This window comes from Paroedura picta, chromosome 2 (assembly GCF_049243985.1).
Source record: "Paroedura picta isolate Pp20150507F chromosome 2, Ppicta_v3.0, whole genome shotgun sequence".
Lineage (NCBI taxonomy): Eukaryota > Metazoa > Chordata > Lepidosauria > Squamata > Gekkonidae > Paroedura > Paroedura picta.
The window spans coordinates 109607528-109631548 of NC_135370.1; the positions used below are offsets into that span (position 1 = coordinate 109607528).

The window sequence follows — 24021 nt, forward strand, 5'->3', positions numbered from 1 at the left end:
CAGGATTCTTTCTTCACGCACACGCTCCGCAAAGAGCCTGGCTGCCTTCAGCTGAGTCCTCTGTCCTGACCCTCCTCAGGAGTTGCTTCGACAGCATGTCAGGCCAGGCAGGGCTCCCAGCCTTGCTGCAGGTGGCGAAGCTAATTCAATTAGGGCTACTCATTTCGCTCATCATCGCCTACAACTGCGTCTCCCAATCTCCTGGAGGGTGGCTAGCCACAGAGAGGGGGAAGTCCGTTCCACGGAGGCAACGGCAAAACCCCCTGCAGAAGGCAGCTGGATCGCCTAAAGGAGCCATCTGAGTTGGGACTAAATCTGAGGAGCCATCTGAGCCGCCCCCTCCCTCGCTGCGTGACCGCAGTAGACCCGCGGGGCGTCCTCACAGACGGCAGTGTGCCCAGTGCAGCCCACGCTCAGCTGCACGCGGGAAATCGTCCGCCTGGACGAAGCTCTGCAGTCCAAGGCGCGATGAGGAGGACGCCTGAGTGGCAAAGCCCGCGCCCTGGCCGCCAGCGGCATGGGATAGGGCTGGCAGCCAATGACTATCCGGGACTCGCTTAGACCGTTTATGCACTGGGAACTTCACTGCCCCACCCCCCTGTCAGGAGCACAGATCGGGGGGGGGGGGCTGATGAGGTGCACCAGGCCAAATGCTCCCCCATGTGGGTGCAGAAAGAGGTGGGGCAACCTGCCATGACTAAAACTCCAGCCTGCAGCCCGGCATGAAACCTCCAGTGCATAAATGGTCTTACGGGGGCTGCAATCCCGGGCACGCTGGCTTGGGGGTGGGGGGAGGAACACCATGTAACCCCATGGGACGATTTAGGAGTAGACCTCCACACTCTATGGATAAGGCACTTTCCATGCACTTTAAAAAGAGAGTTTCCTGCTTCGCACAGCAGAAGCCAGCTGCAAAAGCCCATTGAAAGTGCATTCTCCATCCAAGACGTGTGAAACGAGGCCAGGAGAGGAGCCCTCTACAAAATATCAGAAATGTGCCTTTGGCAGAAAATTGAGTGGGATTTACTCCCAACTCAAGGTACACTGGCCGGACCCAGATTGGCCCACGCTAGCCGGATCCCATCAGAGCTGGGAAGCTAAATAGGGAGGGGGGCATGGAGGAAATCCAGGGGCACCAGGGAAAGGCAGGACGTGGCAAACCCCTTCCAACCGTGTCATGGCTACAGGCTCGTCGTCAATCGACTGGACGGCACTTTCTACCACCCAAGTGTACAGGGCATTGCAACTTTTGTGCCGAATCAGCAGCGATCCAGGCAAAAGGCTACAGCAGCAGATAGGAAAAAAGGGCTTGGGCATAGAAGGTGAATTCGGAAATCCACCCTGGGCAAGTCCACCCTGGAGGTTTGGAGAAAAGCAAAGGGATATCCCTGTTTTATTTTTTTGTTCAAGGGACACTACAACGCCGCCTTTCTATATTCGCCCTACAAAGCTGATACACGTTTTAAATTTGAATGGGATTATATGATGCAATCAGGATTTTTTCCCTTAGTGTTTCATACGCAACTATGCATACAATTCACTGGAATAAGTTTCAGAAGAAGTGTGGACTGTGTGGGAGGGTACCAGTATCTAAATATTAAAAATAAGTTTTCTTCGGCAGTGAAACGGAAATGCTTTCTGATCGATGGGCTGCTCTGGTTTGCATTTTTATTCAAGAAAAATACAAAGGGGAATTATGTTAAATAATGTCTCTCAAAGAAATAGTCTGGTTATTTGCAACAAGCCTTCCATTATTCTTTGTCCTGCTGCTGTAAGAATAAACTGGGAGGGGGGAGAAGAAACCCTTTACTAAACTGCTTTCATATCAGATAAGGTGTTTGTTTTTTAGTGGCTAGTGTTTAATACGATTTTTTCCTTCCGCAGAGGAAGAATTCGAATAAAATGTCCAGAGGATTGTTTACAAATATAGAGGTTCAAATATATTGATCTGTCGGTCAGCCAAACATTGTATTATATACCTCTTTTCTGTTTCCCGTTTATAAACCGGCAGCCTTGGAAAAGGACCTGGAGGGGGCGCTCTAATGGCCGGAAGGGGCCGGGCGAAGCACTCCTCGGCCTCCTCCTTCCAGCTGGCTGCCTCCCACGGGTGCTTTTCGGTGTCAGAAAAGAGAAGGCGCTCTGAAGTCCGGAGGCTACAGCCGCTTTGCTCCTTCCCAAGGCAGCAGTAGTGTTCTGGTTAAGAGCAGCCGCCTCTCGTGTGGAGAGCAGGGTCTGATTCCCCACCTCTCCACATGCAGCCAGCCTGATGAGCCTGGGCCTCACCCGCCTCACAAGGTGTCTGTTGCGGGGAGAGGAAGGTGGTTGTAAGCCTCTTTGAGACTCCTTCGGGTAGTGAAAAAGGGGAATACAAACCAGAGTTCCTTATTCCTGGAGTGTAGCCTGGAAGCCGCATTTATGAGGATGATGATACAACCACTTTCCCAAAGGGTTTGATCAAGCGGGAATCTGATTGCGTGTAATCCTCCGCTTGGCTCTTTTTCTTTCAAAATAATCACAGCATCAGTCTTCCCTTCCTCCTCTCCCCCCCCCCCCTTCTTATTCCTGAAACACGTCGACATGATCGAAGCAAGCGAATCCCGCCCTTTTAATGAAAAGGGACTTCCAGGGAAGTCGCTTCCTTCTGCTTGAGGGAGGCGGTGGCAGGAAAGCGGTTGGTGACTGCAGGGGCCGTCGCAGTTCAAAGCCAAATCCCTCTACTGTTGCGCCTTTGTATCAAGGCATCCTGAGTAACGACCGCACTCGCCTAATGAATAGTGGGCTCGCTTCCGAGCAGGATGCCCCCCCCCCCAAGGGCTCCCCGGTGGCGACGCTCGCCCTCTAGCCCTGCTCTCGCGGAGGAGCTCGCTGCGCTCAGCAGGACCGTCGGAAGGCGCCCGGAGGCCTTTGCAAGCGATGGCCCCACGAGGGAGGGTTACGGGATTTCGGCGTCTTTAACGGGTCTGCTCCGCATCCACCGGAGGAGGTAAGATGGTGACGGGGCGTTTCGAACGGGCTGGACGTGCTTTGGGTGCTCCCGAGATGTTTCTGTTGCAGGACTTCCCTAGATGCGGCGCGATCCCGCGGCCTTCTGCTCGGCCACCCTCCCCTCTCCCTACCGGCGGGGAATCGTTCCAGAAGCCGGTTAAGCTCAACGGAGCCAGTTTCCAAGCCAAGCCAAACCCTCCCTTTCCACTGGCTCGGACCTCAAGGCCTCGAGTCTACCCTATTGCGGAGCCGCAGGACGTAAAAAGAGAGGAAAAGCCATACCTCCCCCATTCTTAAAGGCCAGGTACGGGAACCTCCAGACATTGCCCAGCCCCACTGCATAACCCACCATGGAGAGGATGAAGTCCAGCTTGCTAGACCAGTTGCCCCGGGCTTTATTTTCATCTCCTTCTTCGTCATCCTGGTGCAGGGAGACAAAACGGAGAGAGAGAGAGAGAGAGAGAGAGAGGTGTCATCCGGCTCATGTCCGGCTACCAACAGATTTCTTTTTAATCTACCATAAAGAAATTCAGAGAAGAGCTGTTGCAAAAGTCAGCCTAGCGCGCTGCAGCAGACCTATCGAAGTTGAAAGGCTGCCGAGGTCACTGTGGCCCGATCACGAGTTGAAGATGTTGGGCACAAAGGAGGGGCAACCCATGCGCATCCTTCCCTTGAAGGCGCCGCGAGAGACCGAAGAGCGCGTGGCCCTCCTCCCCTGGGCAAGCAGCCCCGGCCTCACCAGATGCCTCGGTCAAGATCGAGACGAGCTTAGCTGGGCGGGAGTTTGGTGTGGGGATTACACGAGAGCGCTGCTCATTTTCACACCGAACGCTAAAAAGGCGTTTTCAGACTTCCTCCTCTCGCGTGTTCAAGTAGACCACGTGCGAATCTGGAAGGAAAGGCCTGGGACCTTCCACTGGAGGCTTCACACGAGCATTACCGCACGGAAGCCCACGTGGAAATAACACGCCCCCTGTCTCTTCACAGTCGGGCCGGGTCGAGCATCACATTCCCGCGCGGGAAAAGCCGCATCGCGTCGAAGGACTTAGAATACAGCTCTACCCCTTGAATCGGGCTGGGGACGATTAACGAAGGCAGCTGTGAGGCATGGCTTGAGCCTTCCCGCCAGAAGCGCTCGGCCTGCTTTCCGGCCTGTTCACGTGGCGGCCTGCCATCCCTTCCCCCGCCTGCCCTCCTCTCAGGGGAAAAGGAAATGTGCTCGGCACGACAATTCGAAGGCAATTTCAAACCTTGGGGAAGGGCAGAATGAATGAATGCCCAGGAGACTGAAATTATTATTATTATTATTATTATTATTATTATTATTATTATTATTATTATTATTATAATATTCAAATTGGTAGCCATGTTGGTCTGAAGTAGCACAATGAAATCAGAGTACTTTAAGACCAACAGTTTTATTCAGGGCGTGAGCTTTTGAGTGCAAGCACTCTTCCTCAGACTATGAACTCCTTACATGACAGGGAATATATCGCAAAAATATTATTATTGTTGTTGTTGTTGTTGTTGTTGTTGTTGTTGTTCAATTTATTTCCCGCCATTCCTGAACCGGCTTGTGATGGGTTACAATAGTCCTTCATAAAAACCTAATAAAACCCCCATCACAAATACAATAAAACTCGAGAAACATGGCGGTGAACCCACACAGCACCCATCCCCCAACCTAATATACCTAATTTGTGTGTAGGGGGTGTTATGTGGTTTAGGGTTACATAAAAATCTGTTTTAAAAAAAATCTCCGGAGACCCAGATTTCCACCCGCATGATGATCACCGGAAGGAATCCATAGCAGGTCAACTCGGGAGTAAATCCCGGGTTATTCAATGGGGGTTGCTCCTAGGAAAGCTCTGAGGACCGAACCCATAGTCACGTCAAAGTCAGTGTTTATTAGCTAGAAGTCGGATTTGCGTTTGATTCAGAAACCTGTCTAGGTTTGCCGACAAGAGGGGGGGAGGCGACTATAAAAACGGGTCTTATGGCCGCCCCCAACGCGCTCGCCCTCTCCGCCTCTGGTTGGAGGTTCAGGCCTCATCTCCCCTCTCTCCGGCGTGGCGCAGAAGCGGGATTCTGCCGTGATGGCGGGCGGGCGGGCGGGGGGCTTTCGCGACGCTAGGCCGGCTGGGGCCTGGCTCAGGGCTGCAAGCCCGGCGGCTGCTTCTGTCCCGGACTCTCTCCCGCTCGCTGACTGCCGGTCTCTGCTGTTCCTGCCCGGGCATCAGGTGCGCCTCCCCCGCCCCCGCCCCATCATGCCGCAGTGCCCGGGACTTGTTCACTGACCCTGAGTAACGATTGAACTGTCTGAGAGGGAGTGATTGATCACTGGGCCCGGAATCGGGGGGGGGGGGGCTCCGGGGAGAGGGGGCCGGAGTGAAGCTCGCTTTTTGCTTGGGTGGTTTTTGCTATTCGGGTTTTTTTTTTTTTTTTTGGAGGGGGGGTAATGTGTTCCCTTTCGGTCGTCAGGCGGGAGCGTTCCCAATCTCAGAGGGTTCCTTCTCCAACCCTCCAATACAGAACATCTCTGGACGCTCGATGGATGGATGGATGGATGGAGCTGGGAAGGCGGAGGGCACACCTTCAAAGATGCCTCTTGGATTCGGAGGAGGGTCGTCTTTCTACTGAGGGTGGCATACCGCGCTATCGTTCCTGAGGGCGGGCAGCTGGTCTAGTTCTCTGGATTTAGCAGACTGTTCGATGCCTGTTTCTGCATAAAATTGATGGCTAAAGGCTGGGTCGGAAGTTAGTTTTTTTTTTTTAACAATCTTAGGGTTATTTGTTTGTTTTCTCTCAGCCTAGCCTTTCTTTCTCCCTCTAAGACGTTAAGCGTTTGTCCTCCTTTCCCTGAAGTTCAGTCGGGGAGGCTGGCTGTGTTTAAAATGAGCGAGCAAGTGATCCTAGGAACGTCACACCGAAATAAATCCCGGGGGGAAGGGGCTTGGTAAGTTTACTCGGTGGGCCTGCCTTGCAGCCGTCAGGAAGCGTTTTTTAAACTAATGCTGCACCTTTCCTAACAGGCCGGACTTCTTGCCAGCCGCGGAAGGAACTCCTCCCGCCCCCTCCCTTTTTCATCTTTAGCCCAGGGAGGCAAGAGAGCCCAGGGCGATATCTAGCGATTGCTTCTCTTTTCCTTTTATGGACTGCGCACATCCAGCCTTTCGCTGCGCTATTACTTGGGGTCTTATGGGAGGGGGGAGTCCAGGAGAGAGGGGGTATTCAATCAGGGCCGTCCTTAAATGTGAACTAAAGATTCGGCCTGCTGTACCCTGTGTGTGTCCAGCTTCATTGGCCTGGGTCCCCTTTTCAGAGCCTTCGTGCGCGATCCGTCTAAACGGCGCGGGAAATCACTTACCTCTCCGAGACTGCCAGGCAGAACAGAGGTGTTCCCATCGGTGCCCAAGACGACGGTGCTCTGGCTCATGGGCACCCAGCCGCCCTTGGCATTGTTTTGCTCCAGGGTGCCCTTGCCAAGGCTTTGGTTGGCTTCCCCGTCCGTGCTTTGCAAGGGGGGGATTTTGCAAGGGCCCTGGTTGGCCTGCGCCGCGTTCCCTGTGCCGGGGGCGTGCTGGAGAGGCAAAGGTTCAATGGTGTCTTTGCCGAAGGTGGCGTGGCCTTGCGCGGGGGCCACTTTGCAGATCCCCACTTTGGTCCTCTCTGGGTCGTTTGGTTTGGCTTCGTCGGATGGCAAGGAGTGGTTGTCACCGGAAAGAGCGGTGGCCACCCGGGCTAGCTGCGACGGGACTTGGGAAGGCAGGTGCTGCGGTTGCTCGTTCTCAGGGCTGGTCCGGATCATTCCTGCACTGCCCAGCGGCCCGGTGGCCGCCGTCTCGGGGCTGTTGACCAACTGCTTGCTCATCTCCTTTGGACTGGCATAATCCTACAAGAGCAAAGTCACGTTTAAAAAGAGAGGAGCTGGGCGGGGGGGGGGGGGAGGCTTTTTGACGTGCAAGCGGAGAGTCGTCCCTAAGAGAAAATGTTTGTATCGTGGTTGCGCTGCTTAGGGGAGCTTCTGCCGCAAATTCAATTAGGACAGCGCCTGTGTCGATAAACGTAACGCTAGGAAAAGTACTGTAAGCTCTAACAATGTCAGCGCCTGCAGACCTGTGGTAGGTGAGGCATTCTTGCCAGCTCTCGGCTAGCAAGCCTTCTTGATTTTCACATCACGAACGTGGGATGCTCCCATCCCCTAGCACCATTGTAGAAAGATTCTTTAATTTTACGCCCCATTTCCTTTCTGTCATTCAGCAATGCACACTGGCTTCGGGGAAGGGTGAAGGCGGGGGGGGGGGGGAGAGAAAATCTGTACAGCTAGAGAGGTATAACTCAACTCGGTTGTATTGATTCGGATGTTCCCGACAGTTTTGACGAAAGAGAGGGAAAGTCTGCGGAAATCGTTACTGGGAATACCGCTTAGTATAACAAATGCCGGATTTCCTATCCTTATAGACCAATCCTAAACGGGAATTTAATTCAATGTTTGAAGCATGCTACGAACTAGAACCTTAGCAAACCTGATCTTGATTTACCCAACCTTTAACTTTTATATCCTAATCCAAGCAAATGTATTTTGAGGGAGTTAATTTAAATTCCCATGTAACGACAAACAAGGATGGTGTTGCTGTTCTACAGGTTCAGTGTCCTTTCGCCCCCTCCCCTGCTCTCTATAAGAACCGGTCTCTGCGGTTTCTTATATATATTAGCCCTTCTGAGCCTAAAATTTGCCAAGCTAACCTAATTAGTAAATGCTATAAACAAGAGAGTTCCCTCTTGCTCTGAAATGCATTCCTGCGTGCTTCCATAGGCTATAATACTACTGGGAAGCGGAGTCTGCCGCGGAATGCAGGCTTCAGGACCCTGGACAGTTCACATCCCCTCTCCCCTCGCTTTATAACGCCTAAATACGTCCCTCGCTTTCGTTGCGGATACCTGCAATGGTTAGACAAACCCGTTCGACATCCAGTAAGCGGCAGCCCACCCCAACACACACGCCGCACACTCGAACCTCCCATAAAAGCAGAAAAGCAAAAGCCACTTACCATATCAAAGAGCATCAGACGGAAGCGCGAGAGGTAAAAGCAGCAGGGCGGGCAAACTGGGCAGACTGGGTTTTGCTCGGGCAAGAGCAAAGCTTTCTATACCTCCGTGGGAAAGACTGGGTTTGCGTCAGTGCATAGCAAGGTGCCCTTCGTATGGCATTTCCTTGATAATAAGAGTTTGATAAATCATTACCCTTGGATTCGGATTTTAAAGGGACTACGAGAACCGGCTAGCTGTCACTCAGGCAGCGGCTGGGATTGCGTGTTGGGAGTGACTCATGGGTGACGGGGGAGGGGGGAGGGGGGAAGGAGCACCTGCTTACTAAACCAAGCCCAGCGCGAGCAGAACTTTCTTGTCGGCGATTAGGAAAAGAACATGTGAGGAACACGTCCTATTGCACCGAAAGCGCTAACGCCAGGAAGAGGAGGCCAGCCCGCCCGCCCCCTCCCCTCCCCTCCCCACACGCCGCCCCGCCCGCGCACAAGCCGCGCTTGACGCTCGCTGCCAGGGAGAGAGAAGCTCCGCGAAGAAGGCGCCTGACTAGCCCACCGAGTCTGGCACATTTGGGAAGAAGGAGGCACGCCGTCCTCCACCTCCACCACCTTTCTGCCTCTCACCTTCCGACATGAGCTTTTGATTGGACGGTTCAAGAAAGGGAATAGAGGAGAGACCCCCCCCCCCACCCCACCCCGTGCCCCCTTTCCCGCTTCTGTAGCCTAAACAGCACATGAAGGCAATGAACCACTGGCGGTGAGGACGGTTGGCCTCTATCGGGGTCATCTCCAGTGCAGTTGGGTGGGAGAACTACCCCCCCCCCGCGACCCCCGAACATCATACTCGAATCCGTTTGAGGCAGCCTAAGTATAAAATGAAGAGGGGCGGCAGAAGGATCTTCCAGAGCAGCTACACTTTGTCCCTGTGATTTTGTCACGTTCTTGATGCGTTTTAAAACCAGGACAATGTCTGCTCAAAATGGAAATCTTGCATAGCTATGTAAGAGAGCGCACTCCTCCTCTCTGCCGTCTATAACAAGCGCTCTTCCACCTTCCCCTTGATATTTTAGAGATGTAAAGGCTTAGGGAATAGAGGAAAGCAAATATATATTTTGAGCACTTTTTGGATGGGACAGGGTACAAATCAACATTCTTCACTAAGCACCATGATTAGGAAATGTCCTTTCAAGCAAAGGGCATTAAAGATCGGTGTCAGATCTGATACATAACTGCATAATGCCCATGAAAGAAGTTTTTTGCTTGGATCTGCATATGATCACTTTTAAGGGAGTTCAATGGGAAAACAGCCAATCTCCCATTAAGTTTCCGCCCTCCAAGTTGCTGATTCAGGCTGAATCGTGCTTTTTTATGTGTTATTACGCCTCCCAAAACTACGTGTATAAACTTGCGAAACACTCACCTGTCCTTTTGCTATCGAAATGGTTTCCTGACTCTTTTGTGCCCTTCAAGCGCCTAGCAGGGATTTCAGCGGAAGGCACTAGGGCGTTTTCAGGAACCTTGAGCCTCTTGGAATTTGCTCTCCATTAACAGGCGCTTCTAACAAAAATTCAAGGTAATAGCCCCGCTAGTTTTACCTACACTCCCTGTATCTCTGGTTGGAACTGCATCCACTATCAAGACAACCTGGTCTCTCGAACTAGAAGGCATACTGTCTCTTGGCATAGGTTGCTTTTATATCCCAAAGCGCTGTAATCATTTTGTGAACACTGCTCCTAGCATCTCTGACCAGTTCTAGGGAAGTGTTTATTACTTGATTTACTCCCCACTTTTAACTCCAACAGTGACCCCAAGTGGTCAGCAATGTTTCCCCTTCCGTTTTATACGTACAGCAACTCTGCGAGGTAGGTTGGGCTGCGTGACTAGCCCAAGGTCCCCCAGCAACCGGCCTTGAAAGAGTGGGCAGCAGAGTCACACCCTTCGGAGCCCATTGGAAAGCTATGATGGATAGCATTGCTAACATAGGGCATTCTCCAGTGTTTAAAAATGTGTATTGAAATATAATTGTATGTAAATATTTGGATCACAGATGGAAAAAAATCTAAAAACTCACAGGTGTCTGGTGAAGAATCCAACTAATTTTATTTGTGGGTTTGTTATTATCCACCTTTCTCGCTGAGAATCCTGGCAGATTACACAGTGTAAATCAATGGGAGGAAACAGCTAATCAGCAATGTAATAGGACTAGAATAAAGCATTGAGTATTAGACACGCTGGATTAAATAGTGCAGAAAACGGTGTTTCAACAGTCGAAAACAATGCAGTGAGAACAGGATCTTAAACGCAGAAGTCCTAAACACAGTGGTACAGTCCACAGTCCCCTTACCTGTATAAAAACGCCTTCCCGAGCCATTCCCTTGTTATATAACCTCTTCCCTTTCTAAAAATGCCTTCCCGAACCATTCTGTTTTACACAGTTTGCGGGAAGACAAAGCGGGGGAGGCTTCCTGACCTCCTCCGTCAGACCATTCCCCAAGTCGGTGTGGGGGGGGAGAGGGGCAGCAGAGAATGCCTTGCTTTAAAATGTTGTTCTTTCTTTGGATGTCAAAAATTAAACGGGGAAACGCAGCCAAAGATAATAGCAACAACCCCACCCCGCAGCTGTTGAAGTCAACGGGTTTAGAAAGCTCTAACTGCTTATGAGTGTGCCTCTTTTCTGCCAATGACATCAGGGGGACTTAAAAGATGGAAGCGCTGCAATTGTAAATACATTTACTAGGGACTATGTCCCGCTCACTTACGGCTGAGGGTTGCACGGTAAGTGTAGCCGTAGTAGGCTGCACTGATATTTGTTCGACCGCCAAACTGTGGTGCCCGTTCCCCTCGATCTTCGCTCTCGAGATCCTACCGCCCCCCCCCCCCCCGCTCCTCTCCCCATCTCGGTTTCGATAATGCCTCGAGGTGCAGCGGCCCCAGTAAAAACGGCAAGCTCTCTACCGGATGGGATTTAAAGAAAAGCAGAACTCGATTGGCTGGGGGTGAGACATTTTAAAGAAGGGGGGGAGGTCTGGGTTTGCGCCCTCCGAAGCAATCCTAGGCCTTTCTGAACCCCCTGGCTTCCAAGAATGTCGAAGGGGGGAACTCGGTTTCAGGCGAGAACACGGATCAGAAATCTCTCCCTAGCTGCCCAGGGAGGATGTTCAGCCTTCTGTCCCTTTGATGGCCGTAAAATCAACCAGTCAGTCACTAAACGACCCGTGAGAACGGTGCCGGGTTCCCGGACTCCTTCCAGGAGAGCCTTGGTCAAGCGGCCTGAGAACCAAACCTCCCGTGGCCAACGTCAACGCGTCCTTGCACTCCTCCGCGGGACGCGCGTTCTTGTCGGGCGCCTCTCTGCGTCACTGGCCAAAGGCCGAGTCGCCCTCTCGGGCCAGCCCGCGTCGCCTGCCCTCCTCCAGCCGCTTGGCGGCTCCCCGTTCCCGGGAGGCTCCACACCGTCCGGGCCCCTCGGCCGCTCCTCGGCCGCTCCTGGCCCTTGCCCCGGACACAGCGACGCGGGGAGATGGCTGCCTGCGACTGGCTCCGAAGCCTCGGGCCGAAAGGCGCCCCGGACTCGAACTCTGTGCCGCCTGCCTGCTTGCCTGCCCACCGGCGCCAGATGGGACCGCAGCAGCCCAGGCAGCGTTTCAGTGTGCGCGGGGGGCGGGGGCGGGGGGCATGCTCAGTGGCCGAGTCTCCTTCCGTGAGGGCTTTATTTAAAGACAAACACCCCCGCCCCCCCCCGGCTGCCGGGGCCCTCTTGCGTCCGCCCTTCCCCTCCCCTCCCCTCCCCTTTTGATTTAAACCCTTCTACCTTTTGAGGGCAGAAGGGCGGGCAGCCGCGGAGCGGGGGGGGGGGCGTCCGACCCGCGTCATCCCTCCCAGCCGCCCGCCGCCGCTTGAGAGGCTGTGCCGCCGAGACCCGCCGGAGCTGCGGGGCGAGGGGGTCGGCAGGGCGCGCAGGAGGGGCGCCGCTGGCGCCGCGGGGGTGACTCAGAAGACTGCGGCCAGCCACTCGTTCCCCCCGGCGCCGGGGGCGGCAGCAGCGGAGAGGCGAACAGCAGGGCCGGACGCCGGACGGGGGACCTTCCCTCTGGCAGCCCCGCAGCGTTTCCTCGGACGAATTCCGCACACGCTCCTGGGCACAACTGGCCCGCCCCCCCTGGAGAGACGGACGGTGTTCTTTTTTACAGGACCCCCCCCCCCGGCCAACTTGACCCGGCCATGTCGGGAGGGACGGGATTGTTAAGAACTGCGTGTCCAGGAGAGGCAGAAGCCCAAGAAAGAAAGCAGCGGTGGTGGCAGCCTGAGACCCTCGCCCCCGCCTGTTGTGCCCTGTCCTCGGCTGATTTCTTTTTCTTTGGGGGGTGGGGGAGGGACTGATCACATAATCCAGCTCCCACCCCAATTTATGACCCCCCTTCCCCGGCAAGACCTGCTCACACTTCCCCCTTCCTTCTTGAGAAGCTGAGGCCTGAGGGAGTTCCAGGGCAAAGCAGGGGGGTGGCGGCTAGGAGAGAAGCGCCTGCAGGCCAGCATGCAAAGGTTGCCTCTTGAGCTGGTTTTGTGACTTCCCTGCCTGCAGTACAGACTGCATCACGCTTGGGGAGGCACAGATCCTGCCAAGAATGGAACAGGCGTAGGAGGATGAATGACTCTCACAGCCGCTGCCTGGGCTTCTAGGCCTTGGTTTCATGGTCCAGAATTTGAGACCCATTAAAAGTCTATGACCCTGACCCAAAAGCCTCAGTTGGCCCTATCCTGTCAGGTCTCAGAAGCAGGGTTGGGCAGTATTTGGATGGGAGGCAACCAAGCAAGAACAGGGTCCTCCAAACAAAAGGCAGGCAGTGGCAAACCACCTCTGAACGTCTCTTCCTTTGCGGGGTTGGCTATAAGTCAGATGTGGCTTGATGGCAACAAGAAAAGTCTATGAACCCCGGATGCTACAGCACTACTGAAGCGGAGTTGTTGACTGACATCAGCAACATGGATAGAAGCTATTGGTGGAGGGGAGCGGTGGTGATGAAAGAGAAGCCCATAAATAGAATTAATATTTTAACCCATTCTCAGAGTTTAACTAAAGACATGACAATTGTAGCCTTATCTCAACTCAAAAGTCTCCCCTGACCTTCTAGGGACTACTCTGGCTTTCAATTACATTTCTTCCAATTATAAGAATAGCGGCCAGAATGCAAACTTTGTTCAAGAGGGAGAAAATAGCAAGTTCATTAGATTTTACATATATAATTGCCTAGGTGTCGCTCATTGAATGCAAGCCTGAATGCATCCTTACCCATTTATGATTCTTCTACCAAATGATGAAACCTGCTTTCCTTTGGGGTTAACCACAACAATGGAAGATGTTGAATTCGAATACAAATAAAGACTTCCTGTGTTTTGAAGCTCAAGCAAGTATCTTTTCATCGCTCAGACTCTATTCTGGCCCAATTAGATCAAGTGAATTCATTTCTCCCCTCACCAGATTAAAATCTTTCCCATACATCAATGTAGATACTTACAGCCTTGCTCTCTCTTTTTCCGATGGCCCAAGAAAGAAGTTGGGCAATCATCTGATTCCTCTCCATGTGGAAGTCCCCCATCTTCCATAGCTTTTCGGGCATCTGAGTCTTGGGTTTGACAGCCTTCGGGGTGCTAGAAAAGTGGGTTGGATTTAACCAGCACTATGCCAACCAGATAGGTGGTCCTCACAGATAATGCAGGGGACAGTCTATGTCATAAGGGATAAGTTCTGCCCCAATTGATAGGGTGGGCTATCTGTTTGGCAAAGCCCTGATTCAGCCCTGGAAAAGCCCATGTAATAGCAGCTACCGGCACAATGTGCGCACCCATAATTTGCACACATAATTGCCCATCAACCCCCCTGTCTGTAAGTGAATCAGTCAGAGAGATTATGTGGATATTTATTATTTGCCTTTCCTGAACTCTGGATAGGCACCTTTTGATTCCTAGTCTGTAGCAGTGTCTGCAGTCTCTTTTTAAAAGGAAACACGTCCTCCTGGAGCCATTCTCCACTCTCTGGCCTCCTGTTCGCCGTGATAATCGTTTCCTTATGCTGAAGCAGAACTGATTGTAAATCTGCATCTATCACAGCAGCAGCCATTCAGATTGAATTAACAAGTCACTACAGCCTTAATTACTTTGTCAAAGATGAAAAATAGTAATTGATCTTGTCCCGGATCAGCTCCCCCCCCCCTCCTCAGTATCCCACTCTACTCCACAGCCTCACAGATAAGCAAATAAATACAGGGGGGGGGGGGAGATTCTAATAACGTGAGAACTGGAAAGGAAGTCAAACTGCATAAGAAGTTGGAAAGGGTTAATGTGTGGGAATGAACTGACCAGCCGCTGTGAGATATTGGGAGGAGGAGGAAAATAAAATAGATACTCCTCCTTCCCTTTAGTTGATTCGCCAGTAAGATATTTTCAGCACTAGCACTGCTGTATGACACTCTACTTGGGATGGTACGCAGGCCAACTTCCAGCAGATTCGTATGTAAATAGTCCTATTTTTAGAGGAGCAGCAATAAGGAAAGTGTTTTGGTCCCTTCCAGATTGATTAATCATTGTCAGAGTAGATTAATTTGTGCCATGAAAGCAAGTAGGGCCATTGTTACCTACATTTCAGTCCCCTTGAGTTTGTCTACGGTCCCTTGTATTGAAATCAGTGGAATGTATAATAAATGTCTACTAGTAACAGTACACCTTTATAGAAGAGATGGTTTCAAGTATGTGCATTACCAGTAGGCTTTAATTTAATTTTATCGAGAATTTAATTACTACTTGGGTAAGATCCATATTTCCTTTTGTCTGTTCTGAACCTTTCCCTCATAAACTTCATTGGGCAACCCTGACTTTTAATATTATGGGGGATGGGATAGATCTCTTTATCTGCTTTCTCCACCTCATGCATTATCTTACAAGACTCTAAAACCACTCCCTTAGTTGCCTTAATTTTTCTACATAAGAACAATATTTTTCTCAATTGAGGCATTTCAGGTTCCTTGGATTTTACCAGCAGGAAGGGTTATATAGCCCCATGACTTACGCATGGCCTTACACTTATCCTGGGGTTATATTGAACTTCCTTTGCCCACTCACCCAATTTGCAAAGGTCCTTCTGGAGCTTTTCATAGAGCTCTTTTCAATATCCTGCATAACCCTGTGTTATGCAAAAACTTGGCTACCACTCTGTTCATCTGCAGTTCCATATAATTAATGAACAAATTAAATAGCACCACCACCAAATGCTCCAGAAATCTGTGGGACCCCCTTGCCTGCATCTTATGGTGTTATTGCCTGGCCTCGACCATTGGTCTGGTGGAACAGCTCACCTCCAGAATTGTGAAAGATCCTGGAGGCCCTGATCTCATGCAGAGCATAGCGCCAGGCTGGGGCCAAGGCTGAAAAAGCCCTGACCCTGCTCAAGACCAGTTTTCTCTCTCTGGGGCCGGGGACCCTAAGCATATTTAAATGGCCTGATCTTAAAATTCTTTGGGGGGAGTATAGAGGAGGAGGAGGTTCCAAAGATGCGGGGGTCCCAGACCATTTAGGGCTTTGAACATCAGAATCAGGACCTTGAATCTGATTCCGTCGCCAATCTAGAGCTAGAGCAGCTGGGAGCATATGGATGCAGTGTATGTTCTCCATAGGGCTCTTGCCAGGAGCTGAGCAGCTGACTTCTTGATCAGATGGAATTTCAGAGCAGTCTCGAGGATGCTGTCAGGTAAGGTGCAAGCTGCCATGCCTGGCATAGCTGGAAGAGTGCCCAGCAGGCAACGCCTGTGACCTGGGCCTCCATAGATAGGGAGACATCCAGGATCACCCCTAGATGGACCCCATCAAGAATTGGAAGCTGCACGGAGTCGACTGAAGATGGCGCTGTAAAAGCTGGACTTCTGTTCAGCTCTTAAGCCATGCCGAGGGTCAGGAGCATCTGCACCTGGCTGACCTGAGCAGATACGCAAATCTGCTCGCCGGTCGCCCCAGGAACCGGGAACGGCATCCTGAGGGTCCTACAGATCCGTGGGGAGGTAGGGATACCGAGCTCCCCGGATCAACAGCGGTGTGTGCTCAAGGTCACGATGGAGCCCTTGTCGCAAACAACTTTCTAAGCTTGAAACGACCAGCTGACCCTACATTCTTCCCAGACCATCTTTTACCAGATTGACAGGAGCGCTGACAGAAGCTGAAGTTTACAACAGTAAGGATTGAAAGCTTTCTGGCTTTTCCCTTTCTTTTCCCACAAGCTCTCTCCCCCCCCTTCCTCAACCAATTTACAAGTGAATTCCCTCTTTCGTTGAGTGAGAGACTCCCAGCTAATTATACCCACTAACCAAACAAAGAGAGAGCTTTGAAGTGTTGTCGGTGAAAGTTCAGTGGGGGTAGTTGACTTGTTACGGAGATCGACAAACTGATAATTTGGGATCGCTCGTGCTCCCGCGAGACCTCACAAGACTTTCTGTTTATAATTTGTGACTGCCTAGAACTATGGAAAAATTAACTAAGGCACAGCTTTTCTATTTGTTATGCGAAGGGAACTCAAAGATACTGAAAGCAGTCAATAAGCTGGAAAAGGAAATCCGTGGGATTAAGGGGGAGATTTTGGACGGAGCCGATGGTCTGGAGAGAACAGCTGACATAGCTCAGCCAATAATAAATCAAACGAAAATTCAATGTTTGGAAGTTAATCAACAGGAGAGGGAGAGAGCAAGGGATGTAAAAACCCAAAGTACCTTTGAAGAACCTGGGAAAACAGATTCAAGGAAGGAAAGCACCGAAAACCTGGAAATCTATTCAGAGCAGGAAGTGATTTGGATCAGCAAAATAAAAAGAGTCTATTCAAAAGCGACAGCACCCAGGAAGCTATCAGGAGATATTCCTGTGCGACCAGAGGAAGAGATCCAGATTGATAAAGTATACAGAGCCTACTCAAAGGCGACTGCAAGCAAGAATCAAGTAAGAGACTTCTTTGGCACTGACAGAAGGACAATCAGAAACACTCTACTATGGAAAAAAACACAATTTCATCTTCTGCGACCACCTGAAGGCTGTTGAACAATGGAGTATTCTCCTGGTTTCCTGTGGGAAAGACAGCAGCAGTAACTTTTAGGACAGGACCAATATATGAAGGGAACTGACTTTATATCATCTAAGACAATAATAGAATATATCCTTTTAATAGATTATACTCTCATATGTATTAACAGCTACTCTGCTAAGAAAGATGGTAATAACTCCTAGATCAGGATCAATATGTGATGGGAATTGAATATGTATGTTAATATGTATGCTAAAAGAGGATGACAAACTATACTTCATTGGTATTAACAAGACGGCAGTAGTAACTCCTAGGTCAGGGCCAATTTATGAAGGGGACTGACCTTATATCATTTAAGATAATAACAGAATATATTCTTATAACAGATCATATTCTCATATGTATTAACAATCACTTTGCTAAGAAAAATGGTAAAAACTTCTAGATTAGGAATAATATGTGATGGGAACTGAATATGTATGTTAAAAGAGATGGCAAACCATATCAGCTGGTCGCTTTTTTCTTAATTTTTCTGTAAATGCTTTATATAATAATAAATAATAAAACTATAAAAAAAAAGAATTGGAAGCTGCACCAAATTACCCTCCGTATGTTGACCCAGCCACAGGACCTCTATCTTAGTTGGATTTAACTTCAGCCAACAACGCTTGAGCTAGTCCACCATGGCCTCCAGACACCTAACCAAGGCATCAGAGGGTGTTGGTGGGTGGCAGTTCATCAGAAGAAATAGCTGGGTGCTATTAGTGTTCTGATGGCACCCCAACTGAAGCTTTGGACCAGCTGGACAAGGGGGCACATGTAGATGTTAAGATTGGAGAGGGGATACCTCACTGCCTATCAGAGCCTGATGCTGGGAGATTCTCTCCCCAAGTGCCACCCTCTGTTCTTGATTTCAGAAGAAGGACTGCAGTCATCTGAAGGCTGTGCCCTGAACCCCTACCTCAGCTAGCAGCCCAAAGTCAACTAAGTTGAATGCTGCTAAAAGAAACAGCAGCATCGACTGGCTAGATCCAAGAACCCACTGACCTCCAGAAACTTTGTTTTGAGGAGCTCAACAGACTACAACGAGAGGTGGGAAAGCTCTGTCAACTGAATGTGGTGCTTAGGATCCTAGTTGGGAATTCTCTTTCTGTAAGCCATAATGATCCCCGAAGGTGAGGTAGAAATTGTTGTGTCTGTATACCTGTCAAGGACCGAGCTCGAGATCCAAGGCAGGATCATGGGCTTACAATGTAACAGACCAATGCACGGCTAGATCCCATCTGCCAGATCCAGTCAGTTTAAACTGTACTGGCCAATAGCGCTGGCAGGAAGATCCATTGTTTGCCTGTGTATATAAGTTGGGTTTTTTTGGGGGGATGGGGAGGGGATTGGTCCAGTTCAGTACTTTTTGTACCATGCTGGGGTTCTAGTAAAGAACTCCAATCACTAACATTATCTGTGTCCACCTCTGAACCCATAGATTTAACAGAATAACAAATACATAAAATTCACAAGTCACTGGCTGTAGAAGAGCCAGTAAATCTGGGTTGCCTAAAACATCATTTGCTGGGAATAAGGGTAGTTTCAAGATGCTGAGGGAGTTGAAGTTCTTTGCCCAGCCTGCCCATCTGGCTATACAGCTTTACCTTTTTTTTTAGAAATTTCAGTTAGGTTACAATTTTGCAAAAATTCCACATCCATAGTTGTACTAAGGGGCTGGCAACGCTTATGGCAGAACCAGACAAGCCGGTGTAGTACATGAGAGCCTGATTGAGACAGGGACCAGGGCATCAAGGCTTCAGGCATTTCTCTGACTTCAGGGAGCCCCTTGTACTGGCACCAGTGCCATATAAATAAATACCACTGTATATTTTTTTACCATCTCTACTGGTTTGAGAATAAACAGCAAAGCCAATGGCAGGTGCTGCACTATTCCTGTAGTGCTCTGGGCAAGGCCCAGGACAGACACCTGCCACATTCCCAGAATGGCCATTAGATGGTTCCTAAATTGGCTACCCAGCCACTCAGAATTGTTGGGGGGATCAGCTTCTTTACAAGACACTCCTTTGTGTATCTCATTTTGGCTGAATATTTTCAGGACTCATCCCAGCCAAAGCTACTTTAAACGAGATGCACTTGAATTATGGTCAGATGAGCAGTGGCACAGGCGCAGCCTTCCTCGTCTGTTTGTATCTTTAAAATGACCGGCTTGTTTTACAATTTTGATGGTACAAAGGGAAATAAGACTAGTCCTGAGCAAGGCAAATGGATGCAATCAGTCATGCAAGACTGTTTCTTGGATTTCAGCAGCCCCTTTTTACTGCAGAACAAAGCCATCAAGCATGTGCAGATAAAACAGCCTTTGCTGAAGGTGACACATCCCTTTGTCATTCCTTTGCTCTTCTTGAGATTTGGCTATCTTCTCATTTTCACATGTTTGTAAATGAAGCATCCACTGGATTTGAATTGAGGAATTGTGTCAAGTAGCTGCTGAGGTTTCATGAATTAACATTTTCTCAGATTTTTAAAAAGAATTATCCAATTTTAATTTCTGATCACTTTCCCGGTCACTCAGGGCTTTGCAATTCAGTAGATGCTGTATGACAGCACATGTAATTCGGTTATCACCTAGGCACTTAAAAGGTGGTCGGGGAGGGGGGAGGAGACTGGAACTGAATTAATTCTGAGTTCCCACCTCTGACATTTTGTTTGCAGTGTAATCTTGCTGCTAAGTTTAAAATGTGCTGCTTTAATGCATTTTTACATTTTGCTTTTTTAGACTTTGGGATTTCATTGGAGATTGAAAATCAGGATAAATTCGTGCCTGGAGAGATTGGTTTGCTCATAATTTCAGGGACTGATCCAGAGCTAGGGAAACAGAAGCATAACAGAAAATTGCATACATAATGCTTTCCTTGTGTTCTCCTGGACAAGCCCACAGAGATGCCCTTCTCATACTCAGCCACACAGGAACCACTTGTGTGTGGAACTATCCTATGAAGCTACACCAAATAATGAAACTAGGTTGCCAAGGTCCAGAGGATGGGTTTTCCCCACCTTATTTTTGCAGAACTGGAATTGAGGACTACAAATATGAAACAGTCAAAACTGGATATTGAATTAGCAAGCAAGTGTAGGGCAGCCTTTATCAACATTTTTACTACTGAGAGACCCCTGACACATTCTTTAGGCTTCAAGAGACCCTGGAAGCAATGTCAGCAGGCCACACCTTCTTGCCCTGCCCCTGAAAGTCACATGTCACCAGAAGTGACATCACTTAGACACTTCCACCAGATGTGACATCACCAAGCGCCTGCCGATTGGTCCCTCCGATTCCCAGCCCCAGCAACTGCGAGCCGCGCGCAGCGTGGCTCGCAGTTGCTCCCGGCCTGAAGCGACCAAGCCAGCCACCGCCCATCGGACCGCCGACGCAGAAACACAGACACCGAAGAAACAGCCACCCACAGTAAGTGCCTAGTGCCCGCTGCATTTAGCTGCAGCGGGCTTGATTACTAGTTGTACAATAAAGTGAAAGCCACTGCAGTTTACAATGATGTCCTTTATTCCTGAATGTGTTGTACATAAAAGGAGGGGTGGAAAAGGTGCTAGTCGCCCTGATGGATGACCTCCGTCGCCAGCTAGACCAAGGTGGATCAGCATTGCTTATACTGTTAGATCTTTCAGCTGCGTTTGACACTGTAGATCATGAGCTCCTAGCTCACCACCTTGCCAACGCTGGGATATGGGGCACAGCTCTCAAATGGCTGATCTCCTTCCTCCGTGGTCATGGACAGAGGATTGAAATAGGAGAGAGAGTATCCAACCGTCATCAGCTCACATGTGGAATCCCACAGGGAGCAGTCCACTCTCCTATTTTATTTAACATCTTCATGCGCCCTATTGCTCAGCTGGTACGGAGGTTTGGGCTGGGTTGCCACCAATATGCAGATGACACCCAGCTCTTCCTCCTGATGGATGACCGCCCCGATTCCCCCCCAGAAACCTTAACCAGATGCCTGGAAGAAGTGACGAAATGACTCAAGCAGAGTCGTCTGAAGCTCAACCCTTCAAAGACAGGGGTCCAGTGGTAGAAGGGGCCAAATGAGGAAGTGTGCCTACCCAACCTGGGGGTAATCCTCGATTCCTCCATGGAAAGGTCACAAGAGTAGTGCGGCAGGCCTTCTACCACCTATGCCAAGCTACTAGTGCCCTACTTGGCACCAGAAAACACCTAGCCACAGTGATCCATGCGACAGTCACCTCTAGACTGGACTTCTGCAACTCACTCTATGCAGGCCTGCCCTTATCATTGATCCGGAAAATTCAATTGGTCCAGAATGCAGCAGCCAGGATTCTCACCAATACACCGTGGAGATCTCACATCCGGCCTGTACTTCAACAACTCAACTGGCTTCCAATTGAATTCCAGATCAGGCTTAAGGTTTTGGTTCTTACCTTCAAGGCCATACACGGTCTGGGCTCAGTGTACCTAAGAGTACCTCTTGCCTATACCCCCAAAAGAGAATTACACTCTGCCACCGCCAACTGGCTAGTGATTCCTGGCCTCAAAAAAGCACGTTGGTCTTCAACAAGGGTCAGAGCTTTTCTTGTCCTAGCCCCCACCTGGTGGAACGAGTTCCCTGAAGAGATCAGGGCCCTGTCCAAACTCCCAAAATTCCGCAGGGCCTGAAGAAGGGAGCACCAGGCATTTGCCTGAGACTGTCAATAGGTCCCCCCTCAGACATCCCTCCGTGGCCTGAACCAGTCTGTCTTCTCTGGGGGCCTTGGCTGGGTTCTGTTCCTGTTGTATTGTTTATGATCACTGAAATTGCGTTATTGGATTGTTGTTGTTGTTGTTGTTGTATTTGTTTATGTTATGTATTAATTCGTTCCATGTATCTCCCATGTTGTATGTAAGCCGCCCTGAGCCATATGGAAAGGCGGTATAGAAATCAAATAAATAAATGAATAAATGAATAAGAATAAAATATTTCCATATAGAAGGGGAGTTAGTTAGGGGAGGGCTAATTATTTGTGATGCTTCTTGTATTCAGTGAAGGTACATTTTGTTTTATTTCATTATAATAGTAATGTTGTAGAAGAAATGAGCACACAATGCTATTTATTTATTTTTTACATTTATTTACCACCCTTCTCAGCTCTGCTGGCTCACAGCAGTTTACAATAATTCAAAAACAGACCAATACCATAAAAAAAACCCTCCCACCCACTCGGACACATCCCCACTCCCACCCACAACCCATTCCACTGCTGGTATGCCCAGGAAGATGGTAAAATGGCAATCTGAGGAGGGGCAAGATCTTCCCTGTTCCACCCAACCTCAACTCAAGGCCTGATGGAAGAGCTCTGTTTTACAGGCCCTGCAGAACAAAGCAAGCTTCTGCTGGGCTCTCAGCTCTTCCGGGAGCTCATTCCGCTAGACTGGGTCTATGACTGCACAGTTCTTGAATTTTTGCAATGAACATCGTTGGGCACATCTCCTGAGGGTAACACACTCTTTTTTTTCTGTCTGTATTCTGAAAATAGCCCTTGCAGTTTCAGGTTGTGGGGAGCATGTGACTGTGACAGTCAAAAGCACTGGAGGAAAGTCATTAGCATGTTCCTTACATCCTTTGTAATGCATTTTTATATTGTTTTTTGTGTGTTTGTTTCAGGAATTCTCTGATGAAAAGGAATCAAGTGATGCTCTCATACATCTGAACCATTCTTTCGTTAAGCTGATTTCTATATGCCTGAGCATAAACAATTACAGAATAAAGTACATGGTGTCCTCTTAAAACACAGAAGCAACCCATTGCCCATTGCAAAAAAAAAAAGACATCTGGACATCTGCATTAAGTTATTCACCCTTCTGGAGATGCAGATTTTATAGAACAGGGAAGAAAGAACAGTTCTCCTCCATTATATCTGCAATGCATACCCAATCATGGTTTATCATCTTCATCTGCCATTCTTCTACTCCTGGGCCATTCAGATAAGTCAGTCTGACACCATGCTTAATATACTGGCAAATTCCCAGAGGACAGATGGTTCACAAGAAGGCAATGATAGTGAAATGCATTAAGAAATCATTGATATCAATCTCTATTGATTACACATCAAGATCCCTGTTTTAACGCTGGTCTCATAAAGCAAACAGGCCTACTAGCGTCTGGGGATAGTGATTAAAAATAGTTATTATTGTGTTGTGGTAAATGTTATAGAAGTTCTTCTTAAATGCTGGAATGACAATTGATATTTGAAGCTCTTCTATCTACCCATTTCTCCAGTAGCTCAGGTGGTCCTTGCCCTTTATTTGTTCTCACAACAACCCTGTGAGGTAGATCAGACTGAGTGAGAAAAAGTGTTGAGTGAGAAAAAGAGAACTGGCACAAAGGTCACCTAGTGAGCTTCAGTCACTGAGCGTGGATTCAAACCCATGTCTCCCAGGTTCTAGCTTGACACTATAATCCCTAAATCACACCAGACCTGTGGTGAGCTAAGCAGATCTTGTCCTAGACAGTGGGACTTTTTTGCCTGTGGTTCTGCAACCTCATGGACTGTCTGCTGAGGACTGTAAGGAGGCAGTGGGGGACAGAATTGATGGGCACTGCCTCCTTCACCTTGATGCACCAGAGTTACCCAAGTCCAGCATTCAGTGCCAGAGCCACCTTTGCATGCATGTTTCAAGTAGTGTCCTGTCGTTATTGAGTGTGAGGAGAGAATAATATGGAAAAGTGTTTATTGAATGTTTGCAACTTCTGCCTCTTTCTCTGTGCTCATCTGCTGGGACAGACGGGCTTAAGACCCAAGCTCTGTTCTCACAGCAGCACAAACTTTATGTAGCTGTCCTCAATGAGAGAAATGAAGTCGAAGACTCAGCATAGGTTGCTATCCATATTCTAGCCAATTATCTTTGCCTGTTCTCGACAA

At 49.4% G+C, this 24021-nt stretch overlaps 1 protein-coding gene across 2 annotated transcripts in view; it reads right to left on the minus strand.

Annotated features, from left to right (window-relative positions):
- SLC6A5 (solute carrier family 6 member 5) overlaps positions 1-8239 on the minus strand; it is a 95565-nt gene extending 87326 nt beyond the window's left edge. Inside the window, exons 1-3 of one of the 2 annotated variants that reach the window (XM_077322029.1) lie at positions 8037-8239; positions 6353-6877; positions 3268-3406 (exon numbers count right to left, since the gene is read on the minus strand). In XM_077322029.1, the coding sequence (XP_077178144.1) occupies positions 3268-3406; positions 6353-6877; positions 8037-8051 (679 nt within the window). In that variant the 5' untranslated portion in view covers positions 8052-8239. Of the gene's footprint in view, positions 1-3267; positions 3407-6352; positions 6878-8036 lie in introns of those variants that run through there. The other variant, XM_077322030.1, reaches the window with a different exon arrangement.
- Positions 8240-24021: the final 15782 nt, after the last annotated feature.